Below are 24,178 nucleotides of genomic sequence, written 5' to 3' on the forward strand. Positions count from 1 at the left end.
CATTTCTAAGCTACTCTAAAATGGTATCCTCAACACAATGTACCTTAGCAGTCATGAACATAAGGTTGTTTAGGACCATAGTCGTTGCCTGTGGAGATCCCCAGCCCTCTCCTCTGAGCCAGCGGCGACTGTTCACCATCATCTCACGTTCGCGTGCGCTGTCTTCGTCCTCGGACTCCTCTTGCCGACGCACCAGCGGTTTAAAGTCCACCAACTCCACGTTGTTCATCCACGGCAGCAGGTAATGCAGCATGACCTGTCTACCACCAGGGTGCGCTGTCTGGATCCTCTGACTCACCTCTTCATTTTACAGTGGACGAGAAGTGCAAAACAATTTAACAAATCCGAAAACAAATAAACGAATGCAAATACAAATTAAACAAATCCGAAAACAAATTAAAAATGAAAATAGTAAAATAGTACTCTCCAGTCATGCAATTTTCATAAAAATGTAGGAAGAAAGAAAATACTTTAGAACCAAACTACAGAAAAACAAGTACAAAGGGGTTGATTTTCTTTTTTACGTCTAATTGCAGAACTGAAGAAACAATACATCACAACAGCGGAAACTTGAGAGCAGGCAGGAGCCTCAGGAAATGAACTCAAAACACAAAAGTCTTACAAAGTAGCAAAAAACACTGCTTCTGCAGTTCTGCATTTAGACATAAAAAAAAAGTGAGAAAAAAAAAATCAAGCCTTGTTTGGTTCTGGAGTATTCAAAGAAAATAAACATAACAGTCCTTTTTCATTTTTTTATTTCTCTTTCTAAAACGAAAATCTAACGCCAATAAAGTACTTACCGCTCATTGGACAAGACATCTAACATTCAAGATATCACAATATTCGGATTTCTTAATTTGCATTTTGACTTGTTAATTTTGTTTTCAATTTTGTTCATTTGTTTACAGATTTGTTCATTCGTTTTGTGATTTCTTTTTATTTGTTTTCCAATTTATGGATTTGGTTAAAAATATTTAATTTGTTTTGTCATTTGTTATTTTGCTTTTGGATTTGTTCATTTGTTTTGTGATTTTTTTTTTTTAATTTGTTTTCAGGTTTGTTAATTTTGTTTTCAGGTTTGTTGACGTGTTTTTCGAATTTATTCATTTGTTTTCAATTTTGTTAATTTGTTTTGTGATTTGTCATTTTGTTTTTTGGATTTGTTAATGTGTTTTCAAATTTGTTCATTTGTTCTCGGGTTTGTTCATTTGTTTTGCGATTTGTTATTTTGTTTGCGGGTTTGTTCATTTGTTTTCGTATTTTTTCGTTAGTTTTGCACTTCTCGGCCACCATATCATATCATTGCATTGACATGAACCAAAACAGTCGAAATGGCTCAATGTGAAAGCAAATGTTAGTCGGGGAAGTGAAAGTAACTCTGGCTCAAGTATAATTTACAAAGTGTTTGATATTAATTTCCAAAAAGCTGCAGATGCTGTAAAAAAACATGGACTTTGTGTTTAGTACCTGAGAAGATAGGGAGCGTTAGCTCGGGGTAGGTTCGCGCCAACTCTTCGCTCAGCTGGTAGTAAGATACGGAATAGAGATGGGGCAGCGGTGAGGGTGGAGTCAGGACACCATCAGAACGCTGGATCTCCAGTTTATGGGCGTAGCGAAAGAGCTTCGGCTCCAAGATCTACCACAGACACACTATTTAGACATAATTCATATGTTTAAACATTTTCCGGTGGCGCAAAGTGTGCACTTTTTTGTACCTGAAGTAGCTGCATGGCCACTTCATAGATGTCTCGAGAAGAATCCGCAGCCTTGAAGAGGATCAGGTTGAGTAGCACTACAGTTTCAAACTGATAATCCCTGCCACACGAGATATAATAATATCATTAGCACACATTCTATACTCAAAGGACCCTCACGATCAAATGCAGTGAGTCGGACCTGTTCTGAAAGACGTTAGCGATTGCTCGGAAGCAGCCGGCGGCAACCCTGCGGGAGCCGGTGTAGCAGCGATCCACGGCCCAGAACATCAGATTGCTCTGGTCTGGGTTCAGTTCTAACAGCAACATCACGGCCTCGCAGCCCAGCTGGTGAACCTGCAGACACACATAAATGCTTTCATTTCCTTCCTCAAACTGTATCCATCGTTCCCTGCTTACGATAAGAGTGCGTGGATTACCTTGCGGTCTTGAGAATCCAGGATGTTGTCTAGCCATTTGTAGAGGTATCCATCAGACGAGAGGCCGACGTTATCAGCCACCGGGCCGCAACAGAGAACCGCCGACATGGCCTGTGGGGTACAACAAATAAACGTGATGCCTTGATCGTGGGTAGATTGAGCGACTGATCGGCCTTCTGATTAATCTAGGCTTTTTTTTATTGATGTGCTGCAAATTAGGCTTTTTCGATTCCAGTTTATTTCCATTGCGCTTTTCACAATGGACTAGTAAGAGTAGGAAGAAACCTTGAGAGGAACCCGTCCTCATTTGGGAGACACCGAGAGTGTGATTCTAAATCGTCAAATCCACAATACAAAACAATGGAGAGTGAGAAATATCACACTGTAGTTGTGTGATTATCAGTAATGTCCTTTCTACACTCATACAGTCAGACCGAGCTGATTATTAGCCATGGGCATCTGGCACACCAAACCACAGGAGCACGTAACTCCCTAATGCCAGCAGGTGGCGGTAGTCTGTATTCGCCATCCAAACAAGGAAACCGGGAGACAGAACTTTGAATTGTATAAAGCGAGCAGCGTGTACTAGCGGATTCGTGTAGCTTTTTTCAATCGTTTTTGCAAAGCTGCAAAGAGAAGTATAGCCAATCAGAGTTAAAAAATGTTTATAAAAAAACGACAGTAAGAGAGAACGTGAGTAACTTTTTGGAACCGTATTGTTAGCAAACCTTCAACCAGCTTTAGTTTAGGCTACAGGTAGGCTTTAAAATCTGGGTAGTTGATAGTTGATCAGTTGTGTATTTTGTGCGCATCCTTACTTTCAGGGCGCAGTACTGGTGTCTGTTGATCTGCATGTTCCGGTCACTGTAGCGGTCTAGAGGTGTGAACATGATGCTGAAGGGTCCGGCCCAGTGACTGAACAGCATGAACAGACTGTGTCTCAGAGACTGCTGAGGGAAAATACTCCTCCTCTGGTGCACTGGAGAACACACACAGAAAAAAAAGAATGTACTGGTGTTTCTGGAAAGACTAAAACCGGCCGAAAATTGCAGTGTATGAGGTTTTGAAGTGTGTTCCTGTATGTACCTGGCACATTTTGGATTATGTTGGCCACCAGGGCGCTGAAGTGCGAGCGGATGTCCCGGAGTGTGTCTGAGTCTTTGTCGTTCTCGGCCTCCAGCAGCTGCCTCGTCAGATCGACGTACTCTAACAGGGTACTGTTCAGAGAATGACTCTCCCCGTCCAGCCCCCCACTCCCACTGCGTACACACGGACAAACACACAGTCAGTACCAGAACCACAATATATATTGAAACCTGAACACACAACATATGAATAACTTGATGTAGGGGGGCGGGGGGGTGCCGTTGTAGAAAAAAACAAGCTCTATGGAGATCAGAAAATTTCAATAGATTTTTTTGCAATAAAGACTAAAGACTATCTACCTACCTACAGTATCTACCTACCTACAGTATCTCTCTATCTACAGTATCTACCTATATACAGTATCTCTACCTACCTACCTACAGTATCTCTCTATCTACAGTACCTACCTACCTACAGTATCTCTCTATCTACAGTATCTACCTACCTACAGTATCTCTCTACCTACCTACCACAGTATCTCTCTCACCCACCTACCTACAGTATCTCTCTACCTACCCACTGTATCTCTATATACAGTATCTACCTACCCACAGTATCTCCATCTACCCACCCACAGTATCTCATCTACAGTATCTACCTACCACCCACAGTATCTCTATCTACAGTATCTACCCACCCACAGTATCTCTCTACCCACCTACCTACCCACAGTATCTCTCACCTACCTACCCACAGTATCTCTCATCTACCTACCTACAGTATCTCTCTATCTACAGTATCTACCCACCCACAGTATCTCTCACCCACCCACCCACAGTATCTCTCACCTACCCACCCACAGTATCTCTCTATCTACCTACCCACTGTATCTCTCTATATACAGTATCTACCTACCCACAGTATCTCTCTATCTACCTACCTACTGTATCTCTATATACAGCATCTACCTACCCACAGTATCTCTCATCCACCCACCCACTGTATCTCTCATCTACAGTATCTACCTACCCACAGTATCTCATCTACCCACCTACAGTATCTCTCTATCTACCTACCCACTGTATCTCTCATCTACAGTATCTACCCACCCACAGTATCTCTCTATCTACCTACCCACCCACAGTATCTCTCATCTACAGTATCTCATCTACCCACCTACTGTATCTCTCATCTACCTACCTACTGTATCTCTCTATCTACCTACCTACTGTATCTCTCTATCTACAGTATCTATCTACAGTATCTACCTACCTACCTACAGTATCTCTCTACCTACCTACTGTATCTATCTACCTACCTACCTACCTACAGTATATCTCTCTATCTACCTACCTACTGTATCTCTCTATCTACCTACCTACTGTATCTCTCTATCTACCTACCTACTGTATCTCTCTATCTACAGTATCTACCTACCTACCTACAGTATATCTCTCTATCTACCTACCTACTGTATCTCTCTATCTACCTACCTACTGTATCTCTCTATCTACCTACCTACTGTATCTCTCTATCTACCTACCTACTGTATCTCTCTATCTACAGTATCTCTCTATCTACAGTATCTACCTACCTACCTACAGTATCTCTTTATCTACCTACCTACAGTATCTCTCTATCTACCGTATCTCTTTATCTACAGTATCTCTCTATCTACAGACCTACTGTATCTCTCTATCTACCTACCTACTGTATCTCTCTATCTACCTACCTACAGTATCTCTCTATCTACAGACCTACAGTATCTCTCTATCTACAGTATCTCTCTATCTACAGTATCTATCTACAGTATCTCTCTCATCTACAGTATCTACCTACAGTATCTCTCTATCTACCCACCCACAGTATCTCTCTACCTACCTACCCACAGTATCTCTCTATCTACCCACCCACAGTATCTCTCTATCTACAGTATCTCTATCTACAGTATCTCTCTACAGTATCTCTCATCTACATTATCTCTCATCTACAGTATCTACCTACCTACAGTATCTCTCTATCTACCTACCTACAGTATCTCTCTACCTACCTACCTACAGTATCTCTCTATCTACCTACCTACAGTATCTCTCTATCTACAGTATCTACCTACCTACAGTATCTCTCTACCTACCTACCTACAGTATCTCTCTACCTACCTACCTACAGTATCTCTCTATCTACCTACCTACTGTATCTCTCTATATACAGTATCTACCTACCTACAGTATCTCTCTATCTACCTACCTACTGTATCTCTCTATATACAGTATCTACCTACCTACAGTATCTCTCTATCTACCTACCACTGTATCTCTCTCTACAGTATCTACCTACCTACAGTATCTATCTACCTACCTACAGTATCTCTCTATCTACCTACCTACTGTATCTCTCTATCTACAGTATCGACCTACCTACAGTATCTATCTACCTACCTACAGTATCTCTCTATCTACATTATCTCTCTATCTACCGACCTACTGTATCTCTCTATCTACCTACCTACTGTATCTCTCTACCTACCCACTGTATCTCTCTATCTACAGTATCTATCTACAGTATCTACCTACCTACCTACAGTATCTCTCTACCTACCTACTGTATCTCTCTACCTACAGTATCTCTCACCCACCCACAGTATCTCTCTATCTACCTACCCACAGTATCTCTCATCTACAGTATCTCTCATCTACTGTATCTCTCATCTACAGTATCTATCTACAGTATCTCTCATCTACCTACCCACTGTATCTCTCATCTACCTACCCACAGTATCTCTCATCTACAGTATCTCTCATCTACAGTATCTCTCATCTACAGTATCTACCTACCCACCCACAGTATCTCTCTCTATCTACCCACCCACAGTATCTCTCATCTACAGTATCTCCATCTACAGTATCTCTCTATCTACAGTATCTACCTACCTACCTACAGTATCTCTCTATCTACCAACCTACAGTATCTCTCTATCTACCGTATCTCTCTATCTACAGTATCTCTCTATCTACAGTATCTCTATCTACAGTATCTACCTACCACCCACAGTATCTCTCATCTACCGTATCTCTCATCTACAGTATCTACCTACCCACCTTCAGTATCTCTATCTACCAACCCACAGTATCTCTCATCTACCGTATCTCTCATCTACAGTATCTCATCTACAGTATCTACCTACCCACCTACAGTATCTACCTACCTACCCACCCACAGTATCTCTCTATCTACCTACCCACAGTATCTCTCATCTACCGTATCTCTCATCTACAGTATCTCTCTACCTACAGTATCTCTCTATCTACCGACCTACTGTATCTCTCTATCTACCTACCTACTGTATCTCTCTATCTACAGTATCTCTTTATCTACAGTATCTACCTACCTACCTACAGTATCTCTCTATCCACCTACCTACTGTATCTATCTACCTACCTACAGTATATCTCTCTATCTACCTACCTACAGTATATCTCTCTATCTACAGTATCTCTCATCTACAGTATCTACCTACCTGCCCACAGTATCTCTCATCTACCCACCTACAGTATCTCTCATCTACAGTATCTCTCATCTACAGTATCTATCTACCGTATCTCATCTACAGTATCTCTCTTTCTACCTACCTACAGTATCTCTCTATCTACAGTATCTACCTACCTACCTACAGTATCTCTCTATCTACCGTATCTCTCTATCTACAGTATCTACCTACCTGCCTACAGTATCTCTCTATCTACCTACCTACAGTATCTCTCTATCTACAGTATCTCTCTATCTACAGTATCTACCTACCTACCTACAGTATCTCTCTTTCTACCTACCTACAGTATCTCTCTATCTACAGTATCTACCTACCTACCTACAGTATCTCTATCTACCGTATCTCTCATCTACCTACCCACTGTATCTATCTACCTACCTACCTACAGTATCTCTCTATCTACCTACCTACTGTATCTCTCTATCTACAGTATCTACCTACCTACCTACAGTATCTCTCTATCTACCTACCTACAGTATCTCTCTATCTACCTACCTACTGTATCTCTCTATCTACCTACCTACTGTATCTATCTACCCACCTACAGTATATCTCTCTATCTACCTACCTACAGTATATCTCTCTATCTACAGTATCTCTCTATCTACAGTATCTACCTACCTGCCTACAGTATCTCTCTATCTACCTACCTACAGTATCTCTCTATCTACAGTATCTCTCTATCTACAGTATCTCTCTATCTACCTACCACAGTATCTCTCATCTACAGTATCTACCCACCTACCCACAGTATCTCATCTACCTACCACAGTATCTCTCTATCTACAGTATCTACCTACCTACCACAGTATCTCTCATCTACCTACCACAGTATCTCTCATCTACAGTATCTCTATCTACAGTATCTACCTACCTACCACAGTATCTCTCTATCTACCTACCACAGTATCTCTCATCTACAGTATCTACCTACCTACCACAGTATCTCTCTCTATCTACCGTATCTCTCATCTACAGTATCTATCTACCTACCCACCCACAGTATCTCTTTCTACCCACCTACTGTATCTCTCATCTACAGTATCTACCTACCTACCTACAGTATCTCTCTATCTACCTACAGTATCTCTCTATCTACCTACCTACTGTATCTCTCTATCTACCTACCTACAGTATATCTTTCTATCTACCTACCTACTGTATCTCTCTCTATCTACAGTATCTCTCTATCTACAGTATCTACCTACCTACCTACAGTATCTCTCTATCTACCTACCTACAGTATCTATCTACCGTATCTCTCTATCTACCTACCTACAGTATCTATCTCTCTATCTCTATCTCTATCTCTATCTATCTCTATCTATCTATCTCTATCTATCTATCTATCTATCTATCTATCTATCTATCTATCAAGGATAAACCAACATGAAGATCAGAAAGCTGTCTTTGGGAAAAGCAAGCCGATTAAAGAGAGAAAGTTCAGAGCCGTTGCACAAGCACTGGGTATAGTCAATATAACCTTTTGAAATGTCTGGAAAAAGAAAGCGACCACTTCAATACCAACCACCAGATATTGGGGTCAAACAAACAGGTCAAACATAAAAAAGTGAAACATTGTGAGAGTGTAGATAAAAGAAAAAGAAGGGGAAAAAAAAAAAACAGGCAGTGATGTCACCAACAGTCTATATAGGGGCAGAAGTGAAGATCTCATGATCTACTGTTCAAAGATAATATCAGGCTTATACTATGGGAGGCAAAGCACTCATTATGGCTGCTTCTGAAATAGTCTTATTAATCTTCCTTGATCATGAATTTCATGAAACATTCAACCTGCCAGTTTACAGAGTAAACTTACGATCAAATCAGCAAACATACACGGGGTAAAACGTTACTCCAGTAAAAGTGCTACCTTTAAACGTTCACTTGAGTAAAAGTACAGAAACGAATGCCTTCAAATGTACTTAAGCATCCAAAGTACTATGATTTATTACAGCTATAATGTTCCTATCATTTTAGTCACAAGACTCTTAATCAACTCAATTTATGTGAAAAGACTCAACACAATGATCTAAAAAAAAAAAAAAAACACGTAAATAAGGTCACGTGTGTTGTGGTGAGTTCGAGTTAAACTGTCAATTGGCGATAAGTAGAAACCACCAAGCACCAATCAGAACAAGTTCAAAACAGCACGCTCGACCCTGATTGGTGGTTTGTTTGACCATAATGTGGTTGAGTAAAAAATAAGATATTTGACTTTTAAATGTAGTGAAGTTAAAAGTAAATGTTTCCCCAAATACATACATTTCAGTAAAGTACAGAAATGTGAAAAAACTGTTTAAGTACAGTAACGAATTACATTTGCTTTCTTTCTGTCCACCGCTGTATTCGATCAAATATGAGTCTATCAGATAATATTGGATAGTTGGATAGTAACTGGGTGGTGTAAAACTTATCTGCTAATAAGCTGAAATTGGGATCTACTGTACGATGTATAGAAAAAACAAAAATCTGATTTTCGAAAGTCCAAAAAAATCTCTGAATTATTTAGTTATTTCCTTAAAAAGAAAAAGAAAAAGAAATTAATTACTGTAGAATAAACAGGATCGTTATAAGCAAATTAAACCATAGAGCTTCCTGGTTAACACACAGAGATGGAAAGTAACGGATTACATTTACTCATGTTATTTTACTTTTACTTAAGTATGTTTGGTTTAAAGTATCGTACATTTTAAAATCACATCCTTTACTGAGTAAAAAAATGTTGTTAAGCACCAGGGTTGGAAATGAACGAGGACTTTAATAGAGAAAAATTGTGAAGTTAACTCAATTGTTTACGATTTAAGTGTAATGAATGAAAAGTGTTATTGCATTAGAGTAGAGCATTACTGTATAACCCAAACACATACTTTTGTTGAGAATGCAGTGGCCAGTTAAATCGTTTTGATTCGTCACTTTGAGGAAAACGTTGTTTGAGATGTGTAACACGTGTGCTCGATGTCTGAATCCTGAATCTGCACTTTTGTTTTGTACACTACTTTTACTTGAGTAGATTTTTAGACTGGTAATGTGACTTGTACTTGAGTAAAATTTCATTGAAGTAACAGTAACTTTTCTAACAGAACAAATCTGCGGATTCTCACAAATTTTAATATAATAAAAATTGAGATCTAATGAGAGACAAATGCGATCAGAACGATAAAGAGAAATCTCCGTACATCTGGCTGATGACTCCCGCGTCAGCCAGCAACTCGAAGATCCGGACCAGCTGGACTCTGAGAATGTCACGACGCCGGCGCCGCTTCATGTTCTACATGCACACACGAGATACAAATGTGAAGATGACAAAAAAAAAGAAACAAGCCGTATATTGTACAACGTGGCTGATTTATCCGCTCAATCCGCTCACCTCTGGCCTTCTCTCCAGAGCTTCCTTAATGATGGGGTTCAGCTCCTCCAAGAGCTCTCTGACAAACAGACAATAACATTACAGCATTACTGAGACTGACATCTCACACACACACAAACACACACGTATTCAGTATCGCAGGGAACACACAGGAGTTTTACGATGACGAGTAGATACTGCATTACAACACACACATGTAGACACACCTGAAAGCGACAGGGTTGGTCCGGCCAAGCCCCAGGACAAGAGACTCCGTTATATCCATGCTCTCAGAACGCATCATAGGAACCACATGCTTGAACAAGGAAGAGGGGGACGGAATGCCAATGATCTACACACACACACAAAATCCTTAGCATATATAATATGTGTAACTGCTCTCACCTTGAACATTCAACATGTAACAGATAATCCACGAACAGGTGTGTGTTTTAACACACGACACAGAACCGAATAACCGCCTGACACGAAGCAGAGTTAAAACTGTGTAAAGCCTCACACCGAGCCGTGGATTATCCCGCTTATAACATGGTCATGTGCCAGCATTGATGCTCTGAATACAAAACTGACTGAATGGATAAAAAAAAAAAAAAGACAGAGATGGTATCAGAAAGTTTCGAGACTTGCTCTAGCTCCCGATGTACACAGGACGATGTCTTTTGGCACACTGACTTACAAAGGTGCACCCTGTGACTGTGCGTGCAGCCTTGTGCTGCCATCTGTTGTTACAAAACTACTCTCCAAACTTTTTGATACCACCTCAATGAATTCACCTCGATACTGCAATGAAGCACGACAAATAGGAAAGCCAATCGGAATCAAGAATTCAAAAATTCAAAGCTTTCCATGGATATAACAAATAACGAACTTGAGTCCAACAATCCAAATCGAGTTAAGTCCGCGGTGACACTGACCTTTGACTCGTAGCTGTATCCACTGTCTGGGGTGGACGCCAGCGTCTCTGGAGGGGAACAGCGCACGGATCCTGTGGCCGAGGACGAGGAAGAGGACGATGAGGATGATGAAGAGGAGGTGGTGGCGCTGCAGCACAGGATCAGGTAGTTTCTCCACAAGCCGACATACGAGTCGCTGCTGCTCAGGCTGTTCATTTTCTTAGCATTGATCGGGCTACTAGAGACGGGTGTGGAGGGGGAGAGAGAGAGAGAGAAAAGTGATGGAAAATTGAAAGGGTACACACTTTTACTGGTATAGAAACTAGGGGTGTAACGGGACACGTATTCTTAATAATTCGTAGTAAAAAATTCGTAGTGCGTCGTTTTTGCACGTGCACAAAATCGCCGCCATTGCCAATGCTAGCGATACGGATTTTAGCGCGTTCACTTTAAGAATTTCTCTTGAAAGGATTCTGTACCAAATGAGATCTAACAAATGTCAAATATTTATTTTTCTTTTTTCCATTTATTTTATTTAATCGATCTAATTTGTGCCATTTTTATAGATCACTCAATGTAATCAATTAAATACAATTAAAAGTGTCGCATTTGATTTATTCTATTAAATTTTTTGATATTTTATTCTATATAAAATATTATGACAATTTTATATATTATTTAACCAAGCAGGCATTTGATTTAAAGTTGTTTTAAAAAAATGTAAATTGTTGATGATGAATAAACGATGATGAGGGGAAAAAAGCAAGCGATTTTATGTTTTGCATTTCTCCCCTTTAACCGTACTGAAATTGTCACGAACCGTGACTTAAAAACTGAGGTACGTAACCAAACTGTGCATTTTTTTTGTACCGTTACACCCTTAATCAAAAAGAATTTTGATAGAAATAAAATATTGCAAAAGTAAAACAGGGTAAATAGAGGTGTGTCTTTAGATCTAAATATATAATTTAATTTTAAAAACTTACATAAGTACGTTTGTCATGAAAACCAGACATGGACACAAACCAATACAGACAGACAGACTTTGGATTAATATCGTTTACTTGATGTCAACTTGTGGGGAGAGCAGCTGGAGTCGGGTGGAGGCAAAATGCCAGGCGTAGCTCAGCGCCGTGGGACAGTGCTTGGGCAGATTCTCCTGGCGTAGGTAGCTGGACAGGCTGATGACCCACGGGTCCTGACCCTGAGTCACGTGTGCGAAAACCCAAATGTGTGACGGGCTGACTACGTCAAACTGGTGGCTGATGGGAGACGAGCTCCACTCCGCCAGAGTCTGGAGGTCTATTCCACTGGGACAGTACAGCAGGCTGGTCTGCACGGAGAAAATATCAGGATTACAGCATGCATTGTTGTGCGGGGAACGTTTTTATAGACGTGGACTTTTCCTACCTGATCTGCACCGGTAAGATGGATGAAGCTATCCAGAACTGAAGCGCTCACCCTATCCATGACATCTACAGCCAGCTCCTCATCCCCCTGAAACAATTTGGAAAACGCACTGTTCCAGCGATGCATGATTGCAGACGTTAAAAAATGCTCCTTTGTGGTCATGGCAATGGCGGTTACCTTGGAGATGCCCAGAGCGTTGTGGAGTGCGCGCACTTCCTTGAGCACGTTGACGGCAAGGCGGCGTGTGGCCGGCCTACAGCTGCACAGCACCGCGAGAGCCAGACCTTCCACCACGTGCAGCACGCCCATGACGGGAGAACGCTCCAGAGGTAGACACCCCTTAGAGCTCTAACACACACACACACAGACACACATTCAGAGTTATAACTCCTCCTCAGAACATGTTTAGTGCATACGCCATGTTTATAAATGAGACCCCTGAACGGTGCTTTATTATTAACGGTCCGTGATGAAACACAGTGCTCCGTGTGTGGTTAAATAGACTAAACGAAGCATCTAAGCAAATCATTTATGTATTCCAATTACTCGAGTTACTACGTAAAACGGTACATCATTTTGCTGACTCCGGTATTTCATATGCTGCTGTTCCAAAATGTACCTGTAGGTGGCAGTGCTTCCCAAATTGCCACGAAACTGGTAAAAGACTGAAAAGTTATGAACATTGTGCATTAATTGTGTTACTTCAGTCGATTTTTTTTCCTTCAACATCAAAATGTAACCCATGTTCCTTGTGGGGTTTTTTGTTACAGTTTGATACAAAGGTATTAAGATATGAATACATTTTTATTATTATCAGTAAAATTTGTTATTAATTCACTTGTCTTTTGAGGCTGGTTATTTGTCACTTATGGTATCGATTTAGTATCAAAACCGAGGTATTACATTTTGGTATCGTACTGAAGCCGTCCCTGGCGCGCACACACACACACACACACACACACACACCTGTGAGTCCTGACTGCGGTTGCTGCTCTGTACAGCTTGTTTCCACTGAATGATGAGCTGCAGCAGCATCTTGACGGCGTTGTCCAGCAGCGTGGGGTACACGTCCGTCACCTCCCGCACGATGAAGTACACGAAGCCCGAGAGCACGTCCTCCCTCCAATCGGAGAAATCCACCATCAGAGCCTGCAGAGTGGTGAAGGCCAGACCTCGCAGTTCCTCGTCCATGTGAATGGTCAGTCTGCAAAATATTAGCAAAAAACACGTGTTCATGAAGCAGGCAAATTAGCGCAATTTGTTCTTTTCCGCCCTGACGTGTTGTATGACGAGAAACGCCCTGTTTTGTGAAAAACGTTTAATAATCTTGGTATGTTTAATGCAGTCCTTGTCTAATCGCTCAGGATTTCGATAATAAATGTTGGTGATGGTAAGATTCAGCGATTCGCATCGGAACCCTATGCTACAATTTTTTCAAAAGGGAAAAGAGGTCTGAAGTGACGGGTCATTACCTGGCCAGGAGCTCAATTAGGTCTTGTCTGCTCATGCCATCAGGGATCAGTCTGGGGATGGCGGCTACACACGTCCGGAACAGATCGATCTTCGGTTTTCTCTCTCCGCTACAGCGGAAATACGTGCACATTGTTGCACATTTTGCATCTAATTAACACAGTGATCATGGGAACTATGATGAGAGACAGACTGGGAGCACTCACGTGATCATGTCCTCTGGTTCTTTATTGGACATCTGCACGCTGGTCATGCTCATGGACCGACCCACCTCTTTATCCAGGTGCCTGAGGATGTTATCTAAAGCCTTTCTCACCTGAGGGTAGTACAGGGACATTCCTACACACACACACACACACACACACACACACACACACACACACACACACACACACACACACACACACATTAAAAAGAACAAAAGAACCTTTTGAATTCTCACAATATAATTCACAACAGGAAAAACAGTATATATCTGAGAAATGCTTTTCAAGTATAAAACAATGGGCTGAGAGAGAAGAAAAAAACGCAGTGCCTGAAATACAGACAAAAACAACAAAAAATCTCGTACAATGCTTTATTCTGTTATTTTTTTCGGAGGGGAGTTCATATATGAACACAAGCCCTTCCTCGAGGCCAAATCAAAAAGCTGAGCAGGCAAGACAGGATTCTCTTACCGATGACCTTGGCCTCCTCATCGGTCAGCGTGGTGTTCAGGAAGATCTTTTTGACCCGTAAGGTGTTCCCCGAGGGCAGGATGACACCGGTGGTGGGCATGGGGGGCTCGCCATCTTTCTGCTGGAGGCTGTCTGCTATCACCAGGAACGCCCGTAAACCAATATTCATTCTCTGGGAAAGAAAGAGAGATGCGAGATGAAAAGAATGTAAAATAATGTGTGTGTGTGTGTGTGTGTGTGTGTGTGTGTGTGTGTGTGTGTGTGTCGTACCTCTGGGTTGATGGTGAAGGTCTTGTGAGACTTTCCAACACAGAGCAGGTCATAGATGATTTCTTTCATGGCAAAGTCCAGCCTTTCCTGTATAACCACAACCATGAGGGATCAGTAAGGACACACAGAGCTTACACAAACACTACACTAGTTTTGTTCTTCTATGTTTGTTAGTTTACTGGAATGTCCGCGGTTCATCGGCCCTAATTTCTTCTGATTGCAGCACTTCCCTGAACATCTCAGGCCGACCACAACAACATGGCTACGAGAGTCATCGTGTCTTATACAAAATCCCTCTACTGTTCCTCCATCTCGTCCTCATTAACGTTTAACGAGCTCAAATATATTATTTCCATTCAATTTTATTTTATTTGTAGTGTGCTTTGAACCATGGCCATTGCCCGAACTTTACACAGACAAACAGGTTACAAAACATTAGGTTTATCCTCAATAAATGCGCCAGTGGCGACTGTGGAAAGTGAATAGATATTGAGAGGAACCCCACATTTAGAACGGCCCTCTGAACAGTGCCAGAGACATATATTTTGAAAATGTAATTTAAAATAAATCATATCATATTCTCCATTTGATAACAAATGTTGGCTTTTAAGCCCTTAGTTATTAATAGAGGTCAAAGCACCGATTTTTGACAGCTGGAACTCTCAGCAAAAATCCACACCGATAGTTTTTCCGGCTTCTGGGTGGCTGTCATGACGAGAGCGGCCTCTAGAGGAGAATCACTGACACCACGTGCCCTTTGTTTTTACGCGTCAGACTGCGCACTGCACGAAGAGCGCTATATTTATTATTTATAATTTGTTGATTCATAAAATTATATTTAATAATTTAATTTAGCATATTTTCATGATTTAGTTTTTGATAATCTTTTTTTTCAGTTCAGTACAATTTTACATGGAGTGTTATGTTTATATGAATGTTATGCAACGAATCGGTTATCGGCAAGTATATCGTCCAAGCTATTGGTATCTGTAAAATGAAATGTAGCCTAATTATTTGTTAGATTCACTCACCAAACATATGCATAAGTAAGAAAATGTTTTGACTTCAACAGCTTGATTTCATGAAAATGAAGAAATGTCATTAGGACAGTAATAATGCAATTTTAATAAGCGATATATCTTTGAAAAAGTGTCAAAAAATAACAAAAACTAACGTAGCATTAAGAGGCAAAATATATATATTTAAAATCATAATAAAATCTCCGCAATAATACTAGTAGTCACTCGGGCCCATGTCATTTCCTATTACAGACCGACCCCCATTAAAGAAAGAAAAAACTATGTGGCCCTCACAGAAAAACTGTTTGGGGCCCTTGCTATAAAGGGACCCCGTCCTCATCCTTATCACCAAATGTCCATTTATTATAGCGCCATCTATGTTCAGTGATGGAGTTTAAATGCAGACCTTTTATTTATTTTATTTTAATTTTGCAGCAGTAAATAAAGAAAAAAAAAATCCCCTTTTCACAATTTTGGCTGACATGCTTTGAAACCCGAGAGCCAAATATACAAATTCCTCTTTTAGAGGTCCCTGCATGAGAAGAGAGTTTTTATTTTTGTATTAATTTCTTTTACCTGAGCGATGAACTGGATAATCTTGACAAAGATGTTCAGTGGCGTGTCCCTGGGCACCACGCTGCGGGAGCCCTTGGGGAAAAGTGCTGAAACAATACTGAGAAGGCGACTGAAAGAGAAAGAGAGAAGAGTTTAGTGATTTCTGTACACTATTTAAAAACTCTGTTTCTGTCTGTCTTGGAAGCGTTACCTTTGAGTGGTGGTGTTGCTCTCGCACTTGATCCTGATGATGTAAACCCACAGCAGCCTGTAGAGGGACTCCAGTGCTACACGAGACATTTTGGGGTCTTTGTTCTAAAGACACAAGACACGTGGGAGTGAACTTTAGTGAAAGGTTTCACATATTACGGAAAAATGTTGCATATATTTAATATAGAATCGATTCTTGAAAATTAAATTCACCCCGTCAGTCCATGCACCGATGATTTAGATTAGAATCGAGAATCAGCATGAAGGCTTCAGGAATGTGATTTAATGAGCCCAGAATATTAATGATTATCACGAAGAAGAAGATCTGATTGGTTAAAATGAAAGAATTAAGAAAAGCTCCTGCAAAAAAAGCCTTTTATTGACACATTTGCCCAACGTGCTTCGAACAACTCCTCAGCCCTGAGTCCATCATCAGTACAGCTGCAAAACACGGGAAATCCACAGACTGATGTGGGCTGCAAATCCGTCCCATAGGACAGAAGGAACCCAGCGTCCATGCCGAGACTTACTGGAAGACCGGGAGGCGCCGGGCCGAGGATCAGTGGTGGACAGTAAGAAAGTAAATATAACGTTACTGTACTTAAGTAGCTTTTTGGCGTATTTGTACTTCACTGAAGTGTTTCTATTCGGGGAGACTTTTACTTTTTACTCCGCTACATGTTTTGAAATCAGTCTTTTTATTTCTATGGGGAAAAAATAGTAACTGGTCAAACACGCAGCAAACAACCAATCAGGGTCTGTTTTAAACTTGTTCTGATTGGCGCTTGGTGGTTTCTACTGATCACCAACATACAGTTCGGTTTTGGACTCATGATCATTTGAATAGATATCAATCAGTGTTCGACTCATTAATATCATTCTATTAATAGATCGTTGTGCTGAGATTCACATCAGAGTCTTTTCACATAAACTGAGTTGATTAAGAGTCTTGTGATAAAAATGATAATAGGATCGTTACAGCCGTAATAAATCATAGTACCTTGTATGCTTAATTTGAAGGCAAATACTTTTGTACTTTTACTCAAGTGAGCACTTTCACTTTTATTTCGTCCACCACTGATGGCAATACAAAAATCCCCGCAGCACTACAGAGTTACAGTGTCACGTTTTCCCCGAGTAGTAAGAACTCCGGACTCAATGGAGAAGGTCTGTGTATTCATTCACAAATCATGGTGCGCAGATTCTCACTGCTCTGCTTCTACTACCAAGAGCATTCTCCGCCATTGACTCCTGTGTACATTTGTGCGGATACTAATGCTAAGGTAGATATGGAAGAAGTGCATGCAGCGATCAGCAAGCCAGAGTTTGAACACCTTGAGGAGGCTTTTAATGCTGCTGGACACTTCAACACTTTTACCGAAACACAACCCACTTGTGTGTTTGTGGGCCATTCAAATGTTTCCATGTACCGCATATGTCTGCATCTGTTTTTTTGTTTAACCCCTAAGATCAGTGCACAAGGATCACCATGAGTCGAATAAACCCGCTTAGAAGACGAGGCCAATCAAAAGACCTCCTAGAAACAAGATCGGCTCCCGTAACAGGTGTCGGTCGCCACTCACCTGGAGAGTCTCAATCTGCTTACGGATGCTGTTGTTTGATGGCATCTGGAGCAAGTGAATTTGTGAAACGGGGTAAGAATAGGGGGGAGGGTCAAAAGTATAGGGGGTTTTGTAAGTTAGAGGAAAACATGCATGTTAAAAAAAAAAAAAAAAAAAGATGCAACATGAACTTACACAAATCAAATATTTAATAAACTAATATTGTGCACAGTGGTGTGTGTGTGTGTGTGTGTGTGTGTGTGTGTGTGTGTGTGAGCTGTGTACAGCGTTAGAAGAAGACTGGACATTCCCCCAGAGTGAATCATGAGAAAACCAAAGGATAACAGAGAAACACAAATATGGCAATCTAGGGTTCTAGATTTGGGAGGGAAAAGTGCAAAGGAACGATATTTCGACCTGAAAATCCCAATGTGGCAGCCGGAAAAGACACCTCTTTAAATGAATATCCACTCGATAAAACCTGGAATTCGTGACTGACAAAGCAACAAAATGTCTGATCGACAAAACGACACGTTATCGGAATGACATTTTGGAGAAACCAGCCAAAACATATCTAATAATAAAAAGACTGAAAAATGCAAACAAAAGGATTCATTGTTTATGAAAGAGCTGTTTTTCGCTTTGAAAGTTTGTGTTTAAGTTCCAGTACAAATTTCTCCTACAGGGCGGGCTTAATCACTCTTCACTCTCATTGACTAGTGGGATTTGGATTCTGAACAAAGTCTGGAGAGCGTTCTGGAGGTGGTCCAGTACCGGAATTTACTCCTTTCCTTCCATGCTTTATTTGATAAGATATTAGATTATGATTAATATTGAGTTTTTGAGTCATTAATTAAAGAATGAAAACTTTTATTCGAGAAAGCTTTTTTTCCCCAGAATTTTTCTTATTTAAATGTGTATATTTTTGTTGAAAAAACAAATTTTGGTACTTCTGGCCCCAAACTAAACTATAGTCTGGGTATCTTAGTTTTTCTGAGCCGACACACTGGAATGGTATCTCAATCTGAAATCAGGAAAAGTCTGAAATCAGCATCATTGCAGAAAAAGCACTTGGATTAGTAAAAAAAAAAAAAAAAAAAAAAAAAAACAAGACAAATGGAGCGATTAAAAGCAAGCAAAGCAAAATTTTGGTTGATTTTGGTGGGTGGAGCGACAGAAGGAGACGCGGACAAACATGAGGGGAAAAACATTCTACATTCTGTATCATAAAGCACAAGTGAACTGGAAGAGCTCAAGGATCAAATCAGGGGGGAAAAAACAAAATCCCAACAATGAGCCGAGGAATCACAAGCAATTGGGCTACAGACGCGTTTTATCCACCACCGACGTCAAAGCTACTCATTGATCATCGATAGATTGGTTCCATTCACAAAATAAAAAACGCAAATCGGATCAGAACTCGGCTCGGATTACAGGAGAGACAGGAGAGGCCACGAAACCTCGCAAGCAAAGCCGATGTATAAGCGCAAATTTGTACTGTAATTGAACAAGTTACTGCAGGGAATCACTGAGAACTGAATGGAAAAATCGGACTGAATTACAAGAGCATGATCACAGAGTCGACTACAAACCAGAGAATCACAGAGAGGAGAAAAAAAATCTAATATATTCCTGCTCAACATCAACAGGAGGAAAAAAGCAAGAAAAAGATCGGACACGGTAAACAGTTCCAACACCTGTATGTCCTATTCATTCAGGCTTGAACTAATACAATACAATACAATACAAATTTAATACAAAGACAGAAAATGTGTCATGTCATGTTACTTACTGTAACGTACGGTTATATCACGTAACTAAAACGTATGTAAAATCTGAATAAGCTGCTCACACACAAAAAATTTACTTTCATTCCACTCGTTTAAGAAACAAGATGTTACAACTAAGAATAAATTGAATGTGATGATAGAAATATGATTTAAACATGTCAACATTTGAGCCGCGGCCTGGACTGGAAATCGCTCCAGACGCATGTGCTGATTGGCTCATCTGACTTTTTTTTTTTTTTTTTTTTTGGGTGGGAGGGAGGGACATAAGGAACGTTTCCCTTTCACGTGTTAATTAGTGGTAACACTGTACGTGTAGATTAAAATCCAGAGACACAAAACATCTGCATGTATTTAAAAAGTGGCCCTACATTTAAAGTACTTTACAAAACACAAGTAGTCCCTGATTACAGTGCAGACGCGCTTTGCTGAACCTGCTGCAACTTGAGTAAATCGAGACATGGCCTAGACTACACCAGTCTTAAAGAATGGTGATCACTATGGGGAAGTCTACTGTAATTTGTAGGGGTCTGACAGAACAGGTATTCGCTACGGTGCGCACATGTACAATGCAATTATTGTTTTATGTGTGGAACATATAAAAAAATTTAATCGAATAACGCAAATGAAAGCAATTCACTTTTTTAATGATATTGATAAAATTGTGTATACATCCGTATCACTGGACTGTCGTAGAAATATTTAAAAATGGCAGGAAGTCAGCGATTTCATGCAGAACAAAATCACAAAATATGGTGTTTTCCAAGTATTGATCGAGTTGCGCAGTGTCACTGTCTAGCAATATGGATTATGGATTTGTATATACTATACAGTATATATGTATGTATATATGCGGGCGCATGGACGAGTTCGTGTCTGGTGATGTCGGAGAAAAAGACAGCATCCCAATATACCGCGTATACGCTGCGACGTTTCCTGCCGCACAAAAACATCTTTACGGTTTTGTCTCTCGCTATCGCCGGCCTAAGATCGAAAAATTGCTAGTTGAACCATCATAACTCGGGGACCACCTGTAAGGATTATTAAGGGTAGTTCAGAAAGCCCTGTTATATAAATAGAGCAGAAATTATCTCAGATGATCCTGAATATGGCCACCGATAAATAATAGTGAATATGTAATTTGAGATCACTACAGGACTGTGGATGCCCTTTTGAAGCATGATGATGAATATGACTGATGGGAAGTTCACTGTACTGTAAAGGATCTGTGTACCTTTAGATGTGAGAGGCAGTTCTGCAGGAAGATGTGCCAGTTGTTGAGGAAAAATTGCTTTTGACTGACACACAGCAAACATGTGACCAGAGGATACAGTGCCTAGAGAGAGAGAGAGAGAGAGAGAGAGAGAGAGAGAGAGAGAGAGAGAGAGGATTAACATTCTTTAATCTAAAATTAGTCTTAAAAAAAAAAAAAACCCTGAAAGACACCCGCATAATGAAAGACACTTCTACTAAATGAAATCGGTGCAGTTTGTGCAGTTTCTTCCCAGACACCTAGACACGGACACAACTTCTCATACTGCTAAATAACGCACTCAGAGGCTCAATGCACTTAGTACAAGAACGCTTTACACTTGTCATAAGAACTCAGTTGTCAGTAATGTTGCAAAATCCAAGACGGGAAACTTTCCACGGGAATTAATAGTAGTAAACTGGTAATTTACTAAATTGTAGGTGAGCCTATAACAAGAAACTTAAATGCAGTTGAAAAAAAAAAAGTTAAAACAGAGATTTAATGCGGTTTGAGTTGAATTTCTACGCTTTCATCAATCGCACGTGCACAGCGCACTTTCTGCAGGGTTACTGAGGCCACGCCCCCTACATGCACTGTTGCGTTCCCCCATAACAGCTGCATGAGAGCTGAATTTACCAATGAGTGCTTCTTCCTGGAGCTGAGGTCAAAAGTAGTTTGGTAGAGCATCTCCACAAAGTTCTTCAGGCAGGGCACGTTCACCTCGTTCTTCACAGCCTTAAAACACACACACACACACACACACACACACACACATTTCTGTAAAGTCATTCCACTGACATAATAATTGCAAATAATAAACGCTACACTTAACTATTTTTACACCTCAAACAAACCCCTGACCCCTGTTTTTCTGCTAAGAAATATGTAACACATATATTCATATTTACTCTGAGGTCAGTTTTTGCGCTAACAGAGCATCAACTACACTTGTACACACAGTATAAGTCTGACAAACATACACAATCGGGATTAGGATCCATGTGTTCGGTTCCAGAGATCTCATTATTACAATTATGGAAAAAAAAATTAATCTGACAATTAGTTGGATCGTCTTTCTCTTCCATTTAGGGCCACGCTGGAAATAATGATGAGCTGAACATCTAATTAGTGCGGGGAGCCTAATTAGCTCCTCAAAACCCCGCCGCAGTAGAATTGTGGCTGTAAAACGATTGTGCAACCGGTGCGATGGGGAGTAAGGACGTGGCTCGGGCTCGAAGATAAGGCTGCATATTTGCACCTGGGCTGCGCAAGTCAAATATTGTGGTTCTTCTTTGGAATGCAACTCCCAAAAAAGTTCCGAAATAGGACTGTCTAAAGCACTGGGTCAGGTGGTTCAAGATCTCACACACGTACCAAAATATACAAGGAGCAAGCAGAAGATGGGCAGTGAGGTACTTACAGCAGCTACAGGGATGAGGATCTCCACGAACAAGCCAGCTAGAGCATGCTTTATATCCTTGTCCTTTACCTCGAGGAAATACTGGGCACATTCCTACATGAACAGCATATACAAAATATATCACTTTTAGATATGAGATGAGATGAAAATAAGCGATATATGATGGGAAAAAAAATCACTCCGGTGTCAATGTGATAATGGAGATTTAGCATTTATGGGAAGAGATACTTGTGTTCTTAAAAATAGGAGCAATAAAATGTTCACTATTTTCACTAGCATTCCGATTAATCGGTCGACCTGGTACTATCAACTACTGGCAAAAAACCATATCAATAGTTTTTCCGGGTTGCTTTATACAGTACAAAAGCAGCCTCTATGGTCAGGTGTCCAAAAACGTTTGGCCAAAATGCACAATTGGAAAAAACACATGCACATAGGATTGCTTGTGTGTGTGTGTGTGTGTGTGTGTGTGTGTGTGTGTGTGTGTGTATATAGACCAACCTGCATAAACTGAAAGGAAGCCTCAAAGTCTTCCACAGGGTACATCTTGACTCTGAAAAACTTCATCCCCATGATGAGGCTGATGATGCTCTGCACCACGTGAGGACTCTGCTCTTTCTGCCGCAGCTCTTTCAGCTCTGTGATGAACTTCTTGCGCACTGCCTGAAACCTGCACACATTCACCAAAACACCACATTAATCGGTTCAGTGACTTTCGCTTCCTTAAAAAAAAAATAATAATAATAAAAAAAAAAATAAACTACCCCCAGTCCCAATGTTATTATATTCAGACACCAGGATACAAGCAAATTCATCACAATTACATATGTTGCTACAGACATTAAGTAGTTCTGGGCAAAAGACGAAGAGCATGAAGCTTATATAGTAAATCACTCTTTATTACTATTGCAGTAGTAAGTAAAAAGAGATTATTGGGTGCTCGGTGTAACTGTGCTGGAGATTTAGCATGTGTTCATGGTGAATTATGCCGGCGGTAAATGTGTCTGGAGCTGCCCAGGATTCCCTGTTCTGGGCGAAAGGTTTGAACACAAGTTTTGTTTGTCCTGCACAGACCATCTAGTTTGTCTGGAAGTGATAAAATTGCTGGAATTTGCATAAAACACAGACTATGTTTTGATCAAGTCATATAAACAGCCTGACACCAGGACGACAACAACAGTCTTTTTCAGAAACTCATTTTCAGATCTTACAAAGTCCTAAAAAAAAAATTCAAAGTAAGGTTTTGGCCGAAATCCCGACTCACTTGGACTGAGTGAGGACTCCGATGACCTCGGCGTACAGATCTGCAATGATGTGCACGTTACCAGTGTTGGGGCCAGAGTACCTGTAACACATCACAAGCAACAAGTTAGATTCGATTCCAGTCCATTTAGCTTTATGTGTATTGCGCCTTTAACAGTGGACATTGCCCCGAAGCAGCTTTACAGAAAGAAAGAGGTTATAAAATAGGAATTTATATGTTAAGCCTTTAGGTTTATCCCTAATGAGTGAGCAA

At 40.5% G+C, this 24,178-nt stretch overlaps 1 protein-coding gene across 11 annotated transcripts in view; it reads right to left on the minus strand.

The window, feature by feature from the left end:
* Nucleotides 1–24,178, minus strand: part of fryl (furry homolog, like) — a 110,542-nt gene that overhangs the window by 33,668 nt on the left and 52,696 nt on the right. For 7 of the 11 annotated variants that reach the window (XM_046835869.1, XM_046835865.1, XM_046835862.1 and 4 more), the window contains 27 exons: nucleotides 23,927–24,007; nucleotides 23,164–23,332; nucleotides 22,663–22,755; nucleotides 21,879–21,977; nucleotides 21,225–21,326; nucleotides 18,225–18,269; nucleotides 16,643–16,746; nucleotides 16,453–16,561; nucleotides 14,858–14,944; nucleotides 14,588–14,759; nucleotides 14,117–14,249; nucleotides 13,913–14,020; nucleotides 13,407–13,644; nucleotides 12,618–12,788; nucleotides 12,441–12,527; nucleotides 12,095–12,363; nucleotides 11,052–11,268; nucleotides 10,344–10,468; nucleotides 10,138–10,195; nucleotides 9,947–10,038; nucleotides 3,221–3,393; nucleotides 2,953–3,113; nucleotides 2,135–2,245; nucleotides 1,897–2,051; nucleotides 1,716–1,815; nucleotides 1,468–1,636; nucleotides 44–300 (listed from right to left, as the gene is read on the minus strand). In XM_046835869.1, the coding sequence (XP_046691825.1) occupies nucleotides 44–300; nucleotides 1,468–1,636; nucleotides 1,716–1,815; nucleotides 1,897–2,051; nucleotides 2,135–2,245; nucleotides 2,953–3,113; nucleotides 3,221–3,393; nucleotides 9,947–10,038; nucleotides 10,138–10,195; nucleotides 10,344–10,468; nucleotides 11,052–11,268; nucleotides 12,095–12,363; nucleotides 12,441–12,527; nucleotides 12,618–12,788; nucleotides 13,407–13,644; nucleotides 13,913–14,020; nucleotides 14,117–14,249; nucleotides 14,588–14,759; nucleotides 14,858–14,944; nucleotides 16,453–16,561; nucleotides 16,643–16,746; nucleotides 18,225–18,269; nucleotides 21,225–21,326; nucleotides 21,879–21,977; nucleotides 22,663–22,755; nucleotides 23,164–23,332; nucleotides 23,927–24,007 (3,685 nt within the window). The remainder of the gene's footprint in view (nucleotides 1–43; nucleotides 301–1,467; nucleotides 1,637–1,715; nucleotides 1,816–1,896; nucleotides 2,052–2,134; nucleotides 2,246–2,952; nucleotides 3,114–3,220; nucleotides 3,394–9,946; nucleotides 10,039–10,137; nucleotides 10,196–10,343; nucleotides 10,469–11,051; nucleotides 11,269–12,094; nucleotides 12,364–12,440; nucleotides 12,528–12,617; nucleotides 12,789–13,406; nucleotides 13,645–13,912; nucleotides 14,021–14,116; nucleotides 14,250–14,587; nucleotides 14,760–14,857; nucleotides 14,945–16,452; nucleotides 16,562–16,642; nucleotides 16,747–18,224; nucleotides 18,270–21,224; nucleotides 21,327–21,878; nucleotides 21,978–22,662; nucleotides 22,756–23,163; nucleotides 23,333–23,926; nucleotides 24,008–24,178) is intronic. The other 4 variants (XM_046835866.1, XM_046835871.1, XM_046835868.1 and 1 more) reach the window with 1 other exon arrangement.

The sequence above is a fragment of the Silurus meridionalis genome, chromosome 23 (genome assembly GCF_014805685.1).
Source record: "Silurus meridionalis isolate SWU-2019-XX chromosome 23, ASM1480568v1, whole genome shotgun sequence".
NCBI classification, from domain to species: Eukaryota; Metazoa; Chordata; class Actinopteri; order Siluriformes; family Siluridae; genus Silurus; species Silurus meridionalis.